This window comes from Leptonychotes weddellii, chromosome 14 (genome assembly GCF_054177405.1).
Source record: "Leptonychotes weddellii isolate Sample4059 chromosome 14, ASM5417740v2, whole genome shotgun sequence".
NCBI lineage: Eukaryota > Metazoa > Chordata > Mammalia > Carnivora > Phocidae > Leptonychotes > Leptonychotes weddellii.
Window position 1 is genome coordinate 46,410,216 of NC_138382.1, and position 16,074 is coordinate 46,426,289.

At 40.4% G+C, this 16,074-nt stretch overlaps 1 protein-coding gene and 1 long non-coding RNA gene across 2 annotated transcripts in view; one reads left to right on the plus strand and one right to left on the minus strand.

Moving 5' to 3' along the window:
• Positions 1–6,315, minus strand: part of LOC145717040 (uncharacterized) — a 12,684-nt gene extending 6,369 nt beyond the window's left edge. Inside the window, exons 1-2 of the long non-coding RNA XR_014140020.1 lie at positions 4,179–6,315; positions 3,801–3,897 (exon numbers count right to left, since the gene is read on the minus strand). This is a non-coding gene — a long non-coding RNA (uncharacterized LOC145717040). The remainder of the gene's footprint in view (positions 1–3,800; positions 3,898–4,178) is intronic.
• A 195-nt stretch (positions 6,316–6,510) lies between these two features.
• On the plus strand, positions 6,511–16,013 carry DNAJA1 (DnaJ heat shock protein family (Hsp40) member A1). Its single transcript, XM_081803061.1, has 9 exons — positions 6,511–6,643; positions 7,749–7,890; positions 8,035–8,212; positions 10,251–10,355; positions 11,272–11,499; positions 13,395–13,509; positions 14,515–14,630; positions 14,896–14,996; positions 15,776–16,013. Exons 2-9 carry the CDS (start codon positions 7,759–7,761, stop codon positions 15,992–15,994), a joined length of 1,194 nt encoding a protein of 397 aa, XP_081659187.1. The 5' UTR covers positions 6,511–6,643; positions 7,749–7,758; the 3' UTR covers positions 15,995–16,013.
• Positions 16,014–16,074: the final 61 nt, after the last annotated feature.

Genomic DNA, 16,074 nt, shown 5'->3' on the forward strand with positions numbered 1-16,074 from the left:
CACCCCAATGTTCATAGCAGCAATGTCCACAATAGCCAAACTGTGGAAAGAGCCGAGATGCCCTTCAACAGATGAATGGATAAAGAAGATGTGGTCCATATATATAATGGACTATTACTCAGCCATCAGTAAGGATGAATACCCAACTTTTACATCAACATGGATGGGACTGGAGGAGATTATGCTAAGTGAAATAAATCAAGCAGAGAAAGTCAATTATCATATGGTTTCACTTATTTGTGGAACATAAGGAATAGCATGGAGGACATTAGAAGGAAGGGAAAAATGAAGGGGGGGGAAATCGGAGGGAGAGATGAACCATGAGACTATGGACTCTGAGAAACAAACAGGGTTTTAGAGGGGAGGGGGATGGAGGGATGGGTTAGGCCGGTGATGGGTATTAAGGAGGGCACGTACTGCACAGAGCACTGGGTGTTATATGAAAACAATGGATCGTGGATCACCACATCGAAAACTAATGATGTATTCTACGGTGACTAACATAACATAATAAAATAAAACAAAATAAAAATATTTCCAGCCCCACTAGGTCCCACAGTCAATTAAAAACTAAAGGTTTCAAGAAATATAATTTATACAAGCATAAGAAACAGCATTTTAGCTGCAATTTACTTTCCATTTTGTGCTTTCCAACAAAAATTTTCTCTTTTTAATCTAAAGAAAAGAGTATAGCAGTAATTCTACACATCGAAAACTGGACTCATCTTCGCCCTCCCCAATTCTGCCCCACCACAGCCTTCTCGTCCTCCTCTTTCTGGGCCTCCTATCTCAGGAAGGGCCTCCCCAATCATCGTGTTGCTCAGGCCAGAACACTGGAAGTCAGCTATGATTCCTTCTCCCTCACCTCTGCAGCTGGTCACCATGAGCTGCAGATTCCACCTCTATGTTTCTATTTCTATTTCTCTCCCTCTCCATTTCTATTATTTAGGCCTCACCACTTGTGATCTTATCTCTCACAATAAAAGCTTCCCAGGAATCCATCTTTCATATCAGCACCAAATGACTGTTGTAAAATGTAAATATTATCAAATCCCATCTGTAAAAAAGCGTTGCTGTGAGGATTAATATATGACAACATTTGTAGAAAGTTCAGCACAGTGCCTGACAGGCACTCAGAAAGAAAAAAGTCAGCTCGTAGTGATTATATTACCATCCTACCTAGAATCCTCCAGTGTTTTCTCAAGATAAAAATCACACTACTAGCAGAGTGCTCAAGCCCTAATGACTTGGCTTCTGCCATGCCTCTAGCCATTCCCAGCTAACTCCTTGGACACCTGTAATCTGGTCACATGGTTGGGGAAAGTTATGAAGCATACCACTGAAATAAAATAAATGGTAAGACAAGAGACCATTCATGATAACAACCAAAAAGATAGTGTTTAGTAACAACTTCAAGAAGAAATGATCAGGACCTACCTTTTATTTATTTATTTTTTATTTATTTATTTATTTATTTTTAAGATTTTATTTATTTATTGACAGAGACAGCGAGAGCAGGAACACAAGCAGGGGGGAGTGGGAGAGGGAGAAGCAGGCCTTCCGCCAAGCAGGGAGTCCGATGCGTGGCTTGATCCCAGGACCCCGGGACTATGACCTGAGCCAAAGGCAGACGCCCAACGACTGAGCCACCCAGGTGCCCCAGGACCTACCTTTTAAAAAACAGCAACTATAAAACACAATAAAGGGAATATGCAGCTATATGCATAATATACCTTGTTCACAGGTAGGAAGATACAACCTTATAAACATGTTAAGTCTCCCCAAACTGACTAATGTATAAAAGCACTGTAATTGTAATCACAATCAAAGTCACATTGGGATTTGGGGGGAATTGGCCAGAAATATTCTTAAATTCATCTTGGAAGGATAAACATACTAGAAAGTGCCAGGAAAAACTATAAAAAGGAGGAGCAGTGAGGGGAACTAGGCCTCCCAGACATTAAAACGCATTTTAAGGAGCGCCTAGGTGGCTCAGTCAGTTAAGTATCTGCCTTCAGCTCAGGTCATAGTCCAAGGATCCTGGGATCCAGCCCCACATCAGGCTCCCTGCTCAACTAGGAGTCTGCTTCTCCCTCTCCCTCTGCCCCTCCCTGCTCATGCTTGCACTCTCACTCTCTCAAATAAATAAATAAAATCTTTAAAAAATAAAAAAATGCAGGGCGCCTGGGTGGCTCAGTCATTAGGCGTCTACCTTCAGCTTGGGTCATGGTCCTGCGGTTCTGGGATCAAGCCCCGCATCAGGCTCCCTGCTCAGAGGGAAGCCTGCTTCTCCCTCTCCCACTCCCTCTGCTTGTGTTCCCTCTCTCGCTGTGTCTCTCTCTGTCAAATAAATAAAAATCTTTTAAAAAAATTTAAAAATGCATTTTAATGTAAATTTACTATGTGAGAAAAATGGCATTTCACATTAGGCAGGAAAAATAGAGTATTAAATCAGAAAAACTAGTTCACCATTTGAAGAAAAATAAAACTCAGTTTCTTACAAATAATCCTCAGCACTTCAACCAAAATCAATTCTAGGTGGAAAAAAGATTTAAATGTAAAAAATGGAACCATGAAAGTACTAGAAGAAAACCTGGGAGAATACGTTCATAATGTTGGATTAGTGAAAGCTTCCTAAGCATAACAAATGAAGAAGAGGGGAGAGAGGGAAAGAATGGAGAAGAAAAGAAACACAAAAGCCAAAAAAGGAAAAGGGTAGTTACTTACTACAATTTTAAACCTGCAGTTAACTTAACCCAGCAATTTCAATTCTAGATGTCCATCTTACAGAAATACTGGCATGAGTGTCTACAGCTATATTTGAGAATTTCTCTGCAGCATTGTTTGTAAAACACTGGAAATTGCCAAAACGTTCATCAATAGGGGAATGGTTAAATAAATTGTAATACCTGCATAGTATATACTATGAAGCCGTTAAAAATAACAAGGTAGATTTATTTATTCTAACATGGTAAGATGACAATAAATTAAGTGAAAGGAGTAAGTTACAAACAGCATGTATGATATGATACCATTTCTTAACCCCCCCAAAAAAAACCACACAAACTAAATTATTGCTCATCTTTTTGTATTTTATATAAACAAGAATGCTTAAAAGTGCTAAGTTCTCTTACTGAAAAGTTAAAATATTCATAAAGACATATTTTTAGCATCATTAAGTTTCTATGAAGGAAAAATATTAGAACATATGTAATGATGTTCTTTAAGGCCACCAAGAATTACCTAACTTTGCTGTTGGGGTTACAAATTACTAGTTCAAAGCTTGAATTGGGAGGAGAGGATTTTATACTTTTTTAAGTTTGATTTTTAAAATAAGTACTACAGGGCGCCTGGGTGGCTCAGTTGGTTGAGCGACTGCCTTCGGCTCAGGTCATGATCCTGAAGTCCCGGGATCGAGTCCCGCATCGGGCTTCCCGCTCGGCGAGGAGCCTGCTTCTCCCTCTAACCCTCCCCCCTCTCATGTACTCTCTCTCTCATTCTCGCTCTCTCAAATAAATAAATCTTTAAAATAAATAAATAAATAAAATAAAATAAAATAAGTACTACATTCAAATAGGTTAAAAATCCCAAAGTTACAAAATGGTATATTCTGAAATGTCTCCCTCCCATTCTCCTCTCACCAACATCTACCTCTCCCCAAAGGCAACCATATTACAAGTTTTTCGGTATCCTTGAGAAATATTCTATACACATACAAGCAAATAAGCACATAGTCTTCCTTTTCTTTTAAACCAACTTTTATGTCCCTTATTTTATTTTTAATAAGGAATTAAGCTCACTTAGCTTGCAGGTTTTAAAAGGATTTTTGCTATCACATTTCATAGCTTTATGTTGACTTCCATCTTTCTCAAAGTTGTATGAATTTCCATTGGATTCCTGAGGCAAAAAGAAACATTAAATATAGTAATATTTAAGAAATACTAGACACAGTAATATTTATTGTGGAAACTCTCAGTTGAAGTGATTTGATATATATTCTACTTATTATTTCATATGCTTAACCAATGTTAGATTAACAAACGCACTGTTTATAGTATGATAAAGTCGGAATTTTACAACTACAACGCCTCAGAACACATGAACAAACTTGTCATTGTTTACTGTTCTCTATTAATTATGTTTTTATACTTGCTGGTCTCTTGATCTGGAATACTCACCTGGATGTGCAAGGTTCTGCTACTCAGGATCTCAGTACTCTTCCTTTTCCTTTATTGGCATTTACAACACAACTCGTCCTTTTTTTGTGTGGTGAGATCCTCAAAGGCAGGAACATGATTTAAATGATTTTTATATTACCAAACCCTAGTGCTCTGCCTGCAGTATTAGACTTCCATAAGTGTGGGTTAAAGAAAAAAAAGTTTATACCACAGGCGATAAGCTGAGATGGTAACCTCTAAGATTGTAAAGATTAGGTGCCTCTCAGTCGAAGCAAGAGCAGAGAAGTGAAGAAGTGCATCTGGGAAAACTGCTGATAGCTTGGTGTAACTAGGTGCACAGTTTAAATAAAAGAGATAATGCTGAAAAAGTACGCATCAGGATGCATTCACGGTAAAGTTCAAAATCCTGAGCTTAGCAAGATATATCCAAGGGTGTTCCCCAAATATCTCTGAAGCCTAGCCTACTGCTACCAGCTCCCTTAGCTGTGGCAATATCCAATTACTTGCAATTTCGTAGAAGTATCACATTCTTTCACCCCTTAGCCTTCTCTTGTGCTTCTTTGTTGGGAATGTTTTTCTCCCTTTAAAAACTCAGCTCAATGGAGGTTCCTCAAAAAGTTAAAAATAGAGCTACCCTAGACCCAGCAATTGCACTAAGTACATACCCCAAATATACAAATGTAGGGATCCGAAGCAGCACCTGCCCCCCAATGTTTAGAGCAGCAATGTCCACAATAGCCAACCTATGGAAAGAGCCCAGATGTCCATCAACAGATGAATGGATAAAGAAGATGTGGTCATATATGATGGAATACTACTCAGCCATAAAAAAAAAATGAAATCTTACCATTTGCAACAACGTGGATGGAACTAGAGAATATCATGCTAAGTGAAATAAGTCAATCAGAGAAAGACAATTATATGATTTCACTCATATGTGGAATTTAAGAAACAAAACAGAGAAGCATAGAGGAAGGGGGTAAAAGTAAAACAAGATATAATCAGGGAGGGAGACAAACCATAGGAGACTCTTAACCATAGGAAACAAACTGAGGGTTGTTGGAGAGAAGGGGTGTGGGGAATGGGGTAACTGGGTGATGGGCATCAAGGAGGGCACGCAATATAACGAGCACTGGATTTTCTAAACAACTGATGAATCACTGAACTCTACCTCTGGAACTAATAACACACTATATGCAATTGAATTTAAATTTTTTAAAAATGACATCTTAAAAAAGAAAAAAAAAAAACCTGTTCAACTACTTTCCCACAGATGCTTTCCCTATTCCATCAGATTTGATATAGGAGTGTCTCCCCTGCTGACCTCTATCTTGTGGTTCTCTCAAGTTCGTTGATGTCTGGTTCCCCATTAAAATCTAAGTGATGTGAACCCAGCTTTTTCTACTTTGCATCTCCAGCTTCCTTGGCGGTAGATAAATACTCCCATGTTTAGTATTATTGAATATGAGACTCCATTTTCCATTATGGCCCCCATCCCAACATTTTAAAGTGCAAGGACTCACTTTGCAGACTGTAAATCCAAGTTCACAGACTGGTAGGGCTTAAAATTTAGATCAGTTAAGACGATTTGTTAGCCACTCTTGGTGCCTCTCACTAGCCAACAGGGTGAATGCCAGGCCAGGAGTCCAAGGCCCTCAGTTTGCACCAAGGTATTCCAAACATTTCCCTGTGCCCAATGTGTAGGACACAGTCGGGGCCAAGGCAAATAACATACGTACAGGGGCCTGGACTTGCACAGAGAGCCCTTCCCACTTGCAATTTGGTGGATTACAAGGCCACGGACTACGCGTGAAAAGGAGCAAGATCAGAGGACTGTGAGATTGTCCAGAACAAGACACTTCTTCCTCGGCGGGTTCCCAGAATCTCGGGGCTGAGGAATTAAGCGAATTACAAATGCCCGAAGTGGCAAAAGAAAAGCCAGCAGGGAGGGAGTACGGCGGGGCTTTGTTCTAAGAGGTTCCTGTTCCGAACTCAGCTCCCGCATGGGGCTCGGTTCCCAAGCCCTCCCCGCCGTCGCAGGGGGCGGAAGCGGCTGCGACCCTGCGGGTTCGGGAAACCGGAGTTGGCCCGGCATTGCACCGCTCCCGCCCGAGACTTCCGCACCCTCTGGCCCACGGGCTGGAGGAAAGAACTCCAGAAAGTTCCACGAGCACCAGAAACCCAAGCTTGCACCCACCCCCACAAGGCCCTTCGGCAAAGCTCCTCCCAGTACGATTGCCCACGCGCCGTTGCCCAGGTAACCGCGGGGCGGTGGCAGCGGCGAAAGGGGCGGGACTTCCGTCGAGTGACGCGCCTGGACTCGGGTACAAAAGACGACGGCTGCGGCGCGCCGAGCGGAACTTTCCAGAACGCTCGATAAGACGCGGAGGAGCGGCGGCTGCCCGAGCTGCGCCCAGCAACGCGCTCCTTCCTGCTCCCACACACCGGCCTCGGCCCTCTCAGCGGTGAGTTTCAGTCCTCGCGCTTCCCCTTGTCCCGAGGCCGGCGCCATTGTTGGCACGGGGAAGCCGGATGGAGCCGCGGTCGGAGGCGGTTGGCTTCGCGTGGGCGGGAGGGTTGTCGGTTCCTGTGTCCACGATTCTCTTTTTGGGAGGACTGGTGTGGTGCCGCGGCAACCCATCTCCGGCACGCGGTGAGTGGGCCCGAGACGTTTCCTGAAGCATTCTCCACTCTCTGTTTAGCCCGAGGCCCCCAAGGATTTGCCACCTTCGGGTTTCCACCCGTCCCCCTCCGTGCGCGCCCCCGCGTCCCCTCCGCCCCAGCTTGCTGGGGGTGGGCGACCATGCGCGCACGCGCGGAAGGAGCGAGGGGCGAGGGGCTGCGGGGGGAGCGGGGCGGAGGCTGCGGCCGCTTCTCCGGTCTCCCTCCCTTTTCTTTGTTGAGGGCTGGCTGGGGTTCTCCTACCTCTTCGGTCAAGGTGGGAGGAGGAAAACCTTAAAGGTCTGCACCTAGTGCAGGGGGAAACCTAACGACATGTAAACTACGCTGGCTTGGGGCTAGAGGGGTTCGGTGGTCAAAGTGGAAGTGCTGTTAAGTTATATGATTGAGAAACATCTTTGGGGGGGGGAGGGGAGCTTGCTTTCTTGTGCTTTTAATCAGTTTCATAAACCAATCCGTTTCCCCCTCCCCCGTGCCCAAGTGCTTTTTTTTTTAGGGAGTGTATGGCTTATCAGATTTACCAAAGAATGATAACGTAATAACCAGTAGACTGAACCTATTGGTGCTCTTTTTGATCACTGCTGTCAATACTGGAAAGAGAAACAGGAAGAATCCAGATAATAGTGGCGTTAGTATGGAGCTTTCCTGTGGGAGAGGGGGAACCAACTGCTGTAGAAGGCCTTTGAATTATTCCTGATAATTACTAGCTAATACTTAGTTCGTTAGAATCTATGGCTGAACTACCAAAGGAATTGTTACCTTCTCTGAAGTTTGGGGAAGGTGGGTTTTTTAAATCAGATTTGGGGAAGAACAGATTTCTTTGCCATACCTCTGATTTTGGCTAATTAAAATTTCCAGTTGAAAGTCAGTTAAAACTGTTTTTTATTTCAGGCTGTAGAAAATGGTGAAAGAAACCACTTACTATGATGTTTTGGGGGTCAAACCCAATGCCACCCAAGAGGAATTGAAAAAGGCCTATAGGAAACTGGCCTTGAAGTATCACCCTGATAAGAATCCAAATGAAGGAGAGAAGGCAAGTGATGTACTCATACTCTTAAATGTAGCTGTGTGGTTCTTTGCCAGGTGTATAGTACTTATTAGAACCTGACGATGAGTATGTGTAATACAGTGACTGCTTTGCAGCACTTTCGAGTGAAATTTCTTTTTTCTCAAACAGTTCAAACAGATTTCTCAAGCTTACGAAGTACTCTCTGATGCAAAGAAAAGGGAATTATATGACAAAGGAGGAGAACAGGCAATTAAAGAAGGTGGAGCTGGTGGTGGTTTTGGCTCCCCCATGGACATCTTTGATATGTTTTTTGGAGGAGGAGGAAGGATGCAGAGAGAAAGGAGAGGTAAGAGTAACCTAGTCCACATGGAGCAAATTAAAGTAGCCCTTGGTGAAAGCAAATTCTTGAGAAATTATCTATTTGAAATGCTTGTTTACACGTTGGTATAATGTTGCAAACCGACCTAAACTGCCACTTTGATTTATGATGTTTTTTTCAGTGGGATTGATGTAGCCAGAAATAGCTAGGCCAATCAAGTTCTAACAAGTAAATGCTTGTAAAGGTCTCCGATACGTACGACTTCAGGAAGGTTATCAAGTATTAATTAAAGGAATAGAGTATAGGACAAAGCCCTTTTTAGAGCTCTTTTTTGATCCCTTCCTTCCCCCCCCCCCCCAGCCTTGGAGTTACATGGCCTTGTTCAGTTACAAGTGAGTTAGAGTTAAGAAATTAACATTTTTTCAAGGTCATATATAGCAAGGCATCAGTAGAGTCAGTAATGGAACACAGGTTTATTAACTCCAAATAGGTTATGGTCTGTTTAATCTTGTTTCTGCTTTCTTATTAAAATATGTGCCCTTAACACTTAACAGAAATGTGGTTATGGAATTTATTTTAGAACGATTTGCAATCATAGTTAATTGTTTAGGATGATTTCTCCCACAGAAAACAAGCGGTTTTTATTTAGAAAAAAAAAATTAAGGAATTGACTGGCAAACTTTGACTTAGATTAATGAAAGATTTTTTTGTTGTGATACTGGAGGATAATGTAACCACACTAAAGGAGTTTTTGTTTTCCTTCCCTGTTTTCTCAGATCTATAAAGCTAAAGTAAGAGGGGCAGTTTCTAGCATGCCAGAACCAACTGCATGGGACTGTATCTGATACAGAACCAAAGGTGGAGCTAGGAACAAAAGGGTATAGTTAATGGTGCTTCACACTTGTTTGGGAACTAAAAGTATTCATTAGACATGTGCATATAGGAGTGAGGGAGCTTTTTTCACTTAGGCATAAGGCAGTACTGTTTGGTGGGTAAAAGTCACTGTGGAAGAATCACTAACTAGGAACTTACTAACCACTGGCAGGTGATTTCATTTCTGTAGCCTTTGTGTCCTTTTGCAATCTCCACCTTCCACTTCACATTTTAAGATGAGATGTGGCACTCCTTTGTAGCCTCTGGCCACATTTTACTTTAGATTAATTCAAAACAAAAATTCCTCTATATGTGGTAGCCTTACTAAGGTGCTAAATGGCCACATGTGATTAGTAGTTACTGTTTTAGATACCACGGATATAAAATATTTGTCACTGCAGGAAGGTGTATTGGACAGCACTGTATGAGAAATACAGTTTTTAATTACTGCTGTCCCCAAAAGTAAGTGTGCTACTCTTACATCACAAAGAAGTGGGAACTGATAGATTTATCCAGTCTCCATAGAAGACTATCTGCTTCCCTGGCCAGTCTTGCTTAGTTGGAACTTACGGTGTTGAAGAATTTTTGGATGAAGTAATTGGCCGTATCATTGTCATACTAAGTGAAAGATTCAAAGAATGTATTAGAAAAGAGATGCAGTTTGGATTAATTTGTGAAACCTGATATTTAACATTGGTTTTCCCAAGTGATTTTGCAGTTGAGGTTTTTGATTGCCATAGTTTGTAAGATGGCCACAAATATGTTCTTAGGCAAATTACTTAACTGTTACCCAATTTTCCTCATCTGAAATTACATCTCAGTTTGAGGATCACAGGTGATAATGTGACCAACTTCTTTGTATGTAGTAGGTGTTCAACAGATGTATCTTACTGTTTTTATTTTTATTTTTATTTTTTTTTAAGATTTTATTTATTTATTCAACAGAGAGAGACAAAGCGAAAGAGGGAACACAAGCAGGGGGGGAGTAGGAGAGGGAGAAGCAGGCTTCCCGCTGAGCAGGGAGCCCGATGCGGGACTCGATCCCAGGACCCTGGGATCATGACCTGAGCCGAAGGCAGACGCTTAACGACTGAGCCACCCAGGGGCCCGTATCTTACTGTTTTTAAAGTGCAATGAACACAAATATAAGAAGTAACATTTCAAATTTTTAATGAGCAGTGTTTTGTTTTAGGTAAAAATGTTGTGCATCAGCTCTCAGTAACCTTAGAAGATTTATATAATGGTGCAACACGAAAACTAGCTCTGCAAAAGAATGTGATTTGCGATAAATGTGAAGGTATGGTCTTTTAACACCTCTAAGTATAACTGAAAATGAAACAAACTTTTTTGGATATATAAAACTGACAGTACACTACCTAAATCTTGCAGACTCAAAGTATGAAGAAAACCTGAACTTACCACCTTGAGAAATACTAGCAAAATACCACCTTTTTTTTGTTGTGTATGGTTTTTTTGTTTGTTTTAGTTTTTTAAAGATTTTTTATTTACTTATTTGACAGAGCAAGAGAGGGAACACAAGCAGGGGGGAGTGGGAGAGGGAGAAGCAGGCTTCCAGTGGAGCAGGGAGCCCGATGTGGGGCTCGATCCCAGCACCCTGGGATCATGACCCGAGCTGAAGGCAGTCGCTTAACTGACTGAGCCACCCAGGCGCCCTTTGTTGTGTTTTAAATACAATTGGGATCAATCGAATTTGGTGTCTTTTCCTCAACATTGTTTAGAGGTGAACAGTTTCTGTTCTCTCTAAAACTTTATCATTCTAATGGTTTCAGAATCTGTAATATGGTTTTAATAGTGTCCTCTTTTTTTGGACACTTAGCTGTTTAGACAAATTCTTGGCTAAGAACCTCTGGTCTTTTTTGTAAGTTATTTGTTGGAAATGTTCTTTTCTAAAGAGAGCGTATGCTTTAAAATGTTACCATCCCACAGATAAAGTAGTCATAACAATGGTGCTTTGGGAGCACATGTTTCAAGTAAAATTCTGAATTTGCGCTTTTTGGGAAGACAGCCATCAAAATGTCAGTAGATAACTGAAGCTGATGGTGGCTATGTTTTACCAATTCTAAGAAGGCTGAATTGTAGACTTTTAGGGCAGAATACCATCAGATCTTGGAAATTAAATGTAGTATGTAAGAATTCATTTAAAATATTTGTATCTAATACTAAATTCAAACATTTCTTTTTAAACCATTTAGGCCGAGGTGGTAAGAAAGGAGCAGTCGAATGTTGTCCCAATTGCCGAGGTACTGGAATGCAAATAAGAATTCATCAGATAGGACCTGGAATGGTTCAGCAAATTCAGTCTGTGTGCATGGAGTGCCAGGGCCATGGGGAACGGATCAGTCCCAAAGATAGATGTAAAAGCTGCAATGGGAGGAAGATAGTTCGAGAGAAGAAGATTCTAGAAGTTCATATTGACAAAGGTGAGTTCTGAGCCACTTAATTTGAATTCTTGAGTGCTGTGGCAAGTTTATTAATACTACATTTTGTAATTGTTAAAAACTATCCTTAATAGGTTTTATGTATGATGTTATCACCCAGGGATAACTCTTAGCTGCGTAGTAAATGCTTTTTCATGCCAAGCTTTTGTATGTTTGTAGGGAATACTTCAAGGATCTCCTCACTTAATATAACACTGACATCAGCAGATGATTGAATAATGTTCCACACTTAATTTTCTTCTATTAAATCAGTTCTTCCGCCTTTTTTATTGCAGTTAACTTAGCACATTGTTAATTTTCTTGGGAACTGCTAGATTAAGGGATATACCTACTTTTTTTTAAGCTTTTATTTTTAAATGATCTCTACACCCAACATTGGGCTTGCAGTTAGAACTCTGAGATGGAGAGTCACATGCTCACTGACTGAGCCAGTCAGGCACCCTGGAATATGTTTGCTTTTAGGTGAAGAATTTGGGGGGGGGGTGTCTCAAAGATTTCCTTAATTTTTCTAAACTAACGAGCATGTTTCATTAATCGATACGTAAGAACTTAGATTATGGTAATGTTCTTCAGACTTTACTAACTTAAAATGAAACTAGTATTACGGACTGCATATTGGTGGAACTATTGACAGTATGAACATTATATATTATTACATACATTTACATTAACTTAAGCTCCTGCAGTAGTAGTCTTCCATGTGAATCATGGTACTGACTCTCCCTTCATTTTTTCCTGCTTAATTGGTCCATGTTTAGTATGTCGGTAGGACATCCCCCCCCCTTTTTTTTTTTTTAAAGATTCCACTTATTGAGACAGAGAGAGAGAGAGCACATGGGGGGGGTCAGAGGGAGAAGCAGGCTCCCTCCCGAGCAGGGAGCCCGACGTGGGACTCGATCCAGGGACTCCAGGATCATGACCTGAGCCGAAGGCAGTCGCTTAACCAACTGAGCCACCCAGGCGCCCCAGGACATCCGCTTTTGCTATCAACAATATGTATTTTGGAGGGCATTAGTGGCAAGTGAAACCATTTTTGCTGTATTTACCCACAGTCTTTACAGTAGTGGAACAACCAGTAAAACCTAGTTGTTTAATTGCTTCACCACTGTAACAAGACAGTTACTTGGCTTCACAAATGGTTAAAGGCTGTTTAGTTTTGTCAGTGTATAATACTGATACTGTGGTTTAAGTTCTTAGTATTTTAGAGGTACATACTGAAGTATTATGTTGGGATTTTGCTTCAAAATATGGGGGGGCATGGATGGAGGTATAACACATGAAATAGTAGTCATGAGTTGATAGCGGCTGGATCTAGTTTGAATATATAGGGATTCATTGTAGTATTGGCTACATATGTAAGTTTAATAGTTTCCATAATGAGTAAAACAAAGTTCTTGTGTGGGTCACCTCGGTATCATTGGTTCAGGAGATAAGGATCTAAGTAATGAAATTGAAATAATTAACATTTACGGTTAATAATGTTTGCCAGTCAGCTGACTCAGTGGCAGTGTGGGCCTTTTATTTAATAGTCAAAACAGCCCTGATGTGGTAGGTCTCTGGGAAAGTTGGTATTTTTTTTTTTGGAAGGTTATGCAACTTGCTTTCCCAGGGTAACCCAGCAAGTAGTAAATAAGAGCTCTAAAATGTGGAACCTCATCTGTTTGCCTCTATAGAGTTTGTTCTCTACCATGATCACTTTCTTCAGTAAGAAATCGGACTGATTTAATCATGTGGGCATTCTTAGCCATTTTGGTAAATTTAGCATCCACAAAGACATGACTTTTTTTTTCCACACAAACGTGCATCAATGTTTCTAAACAGACTGATTCTGGCATTAGTTGGATGTTAAACAAGAGTATAAAATCTTTTGTTTTTAGGCATGAAGGATGGCCAGAAGATAACATTCCATGGTGAAGGAGACCAAGAACCAGGACTGGAACCAGGAGATATTATCATTGTTTTAGATCAGAAGGACCACGCTGTTTTTACTCGGTAAGAACTTTTATGAAGTACTTAAACTGACCTCTTGAATATTTTTTTTCTAATGAGCTTTTCATTACTTTAAAGACATTTCTTGGAAATACCGTAGAAAAGTATAGCAGGAGAGAGTTGGGTTATATATGATGTTTTTTCTAAAAGGTAGTTAACCACTGTTTTAATAAGCTAAAAACGGAAAGGATCAGATTTGGGGTTTTTTCCTAAACTTAGTTGTTACCCAACCTGGAATTTGAAGGATGTGTTTTTATTACAGGTGTTTTGTATGAATATAAATGGATGGGTTAGGGGATACATCCCTAAACAGTCTTTGTATAGCAGTTAATTTGAAATAACCTAAAACTTTGCTGCTTTCAATCATGAGTTTGTGATATGTTGGGTTGTTTTTAACTGTAAACAAATGTGTAGAACTCTCTGTTGAAAACTAAGTATATAAATTTATATATTGCTGTGAAATACTGTTTATGAAGAGCTGAGAGCGAAGCACAAGAATGATTTAGCAATTTGTTAAATATCTATCCCTTGCTAATTTAAAGCATTGGATGAGAGTAGGGTTCCAATAAATCTGTTGGGAATGACCTCTGAAGGAACTGGTTTTGAGTTAACGAAAAAAGAACATTCCTACAAATGTCTCAATGGAAAATGCTGTCATTTGAGGTGAATCTTGTTACAAAGAGTTTGGAGTACTTGATAAGATATTTTACTAATATGGATTGGAAAAGCAAGTCTAAGCACAAGTAAGGAGTGGGATGAAGAAACAGTTCGGGGATGGTAAGTAGTTGAGGCTGTCTAGAATGTGTGGACGGATTCTAAAGTCTTGTCCAGGAAACAGTTGGCAGGGTCCATGTATATTGGCTGTTTGGAGAACGGGGAAAGAAAGGACATCTTTGTGAAAGATACCTTACGCTCTTGCTGTTAAGAAAACACAATTGCCTGCCATGGTACTTCTAATAATTGGTGATTTGAAAGATTTAAGTGTCTGTCATATTGACATTGACATAGGCGAGGAGAAGACCTTTTCATGTGTATGGACATACAGCTGGTTGAAGCACTGTGCGGCTTTCAAAAGCCAATATCTACTCTTGACAACCGAACCATCGTCATCACCTCTCACCCAGGTATGATATTTGGATGAGCTTGTCTTTCTGTTCTAGTATTGTCATGATCTAAAATACCAGAAAACTGGTATTTTACTCGGTCAGTTACATATCTTTCTTGGGAGCTGAGCTGAAATTGTGTAGGGTATTGGGTCTTTTTGGAAGCCTCTAAAAAGGTAATGGGATTGCCTCACATAAATTCAGTGAGCTAGAGGAATCTCTGTTCTTTATTTTCCCCGCCTCCTGAAAATGTGACTAAGGAAAAACTCGGCTTCCGTGATTTTAGGTCAAATTGTCAAGCATGGAGATATCAAGTGTGTGCTAAATGAAGGCATGCCAATTTATCGTAGACCATATGAGAAGGGTCGCCTAATCATCGAATTTAAGGTAAGCTATAAAGTACTCTAGGAATACTGGAGAATGATTAGCTTATTTAAACTAACGACAGAATTACATTTCCGAATGGTAAGGTACATCAGATTGGTATTCTCTCTTGTCCCAGGAAGAAATAAATTAAGCTAATACAAGGCTATAATTGGGATTAAAGTTCAGCAGAAGCACTCAAAATAACTACTGTGGCTTTTTGGCAAAATACTACAAAGCTTGGTTTGCTAATAGGATGGTTTATAAAGCAACCCGCAATCATTTTTTTCAATCTTAAATTGTCTGGCTCTTGACCCATAAATACAGCTTTTATTAAAAACATTTTGGGAAGATGCCAAGGGAAGTGTGCATTTTTGATAACAAATTCTGGTGACCGTGTAGTTCAAAATACTATTTTTTTTTTCTTTAACAAAGTTTTATAGAAATGGAGAATTTTGTTTTAAAAAACTTGGGCAGAGAAAGGACTGCCTTTTTGAGGACAAACAGCTTTTAAAAAAATAACTGTTAAAAGGAATTAGTGTTTCAGGATGGGTTCTCATGTGCTGAATAGAACGGTGATCATCACAGTGCAGTTTTACTAGGATAATTTTTTTTATTGTTTTAAATTCTAGTTCAGGGTACTAGCTAGATAGATGCTGTGCCTTTTAGAACACATGTTCTAATTTGGGATTGGCACATTGACCACATGTTTTTATGGGGAGAAAATGGATCAGTGGTAATATATCTAAGGAGCTAATGAAGTATATCAAACTGAACTTAACAGTAGAGATTTCTTTTTATAGGTAAACTTTCCTGAGAATGGCTTTCTCTCTCCTGATAAACTCTCTTTGCTGGAAAAACTCCTACCTGAGAGGAAAGAAGTAGAAGAGACTGATGAAATGGACCAGGTAGAACTGGTGGACTTTGATCCAAATCAGGAAAGACGGCGCCATTACAATGGGGAAGCCTATGAGGATGATGAACATCATCCCAGGGGTGGTGTTCAGTGTCAGACCTCTTAATGGGGCCAGTGAATAACACTGCTGGCATTTTATATGCAGTAGTGAATGAGTGAAGGACTATAATCATAGCTCACTACTTG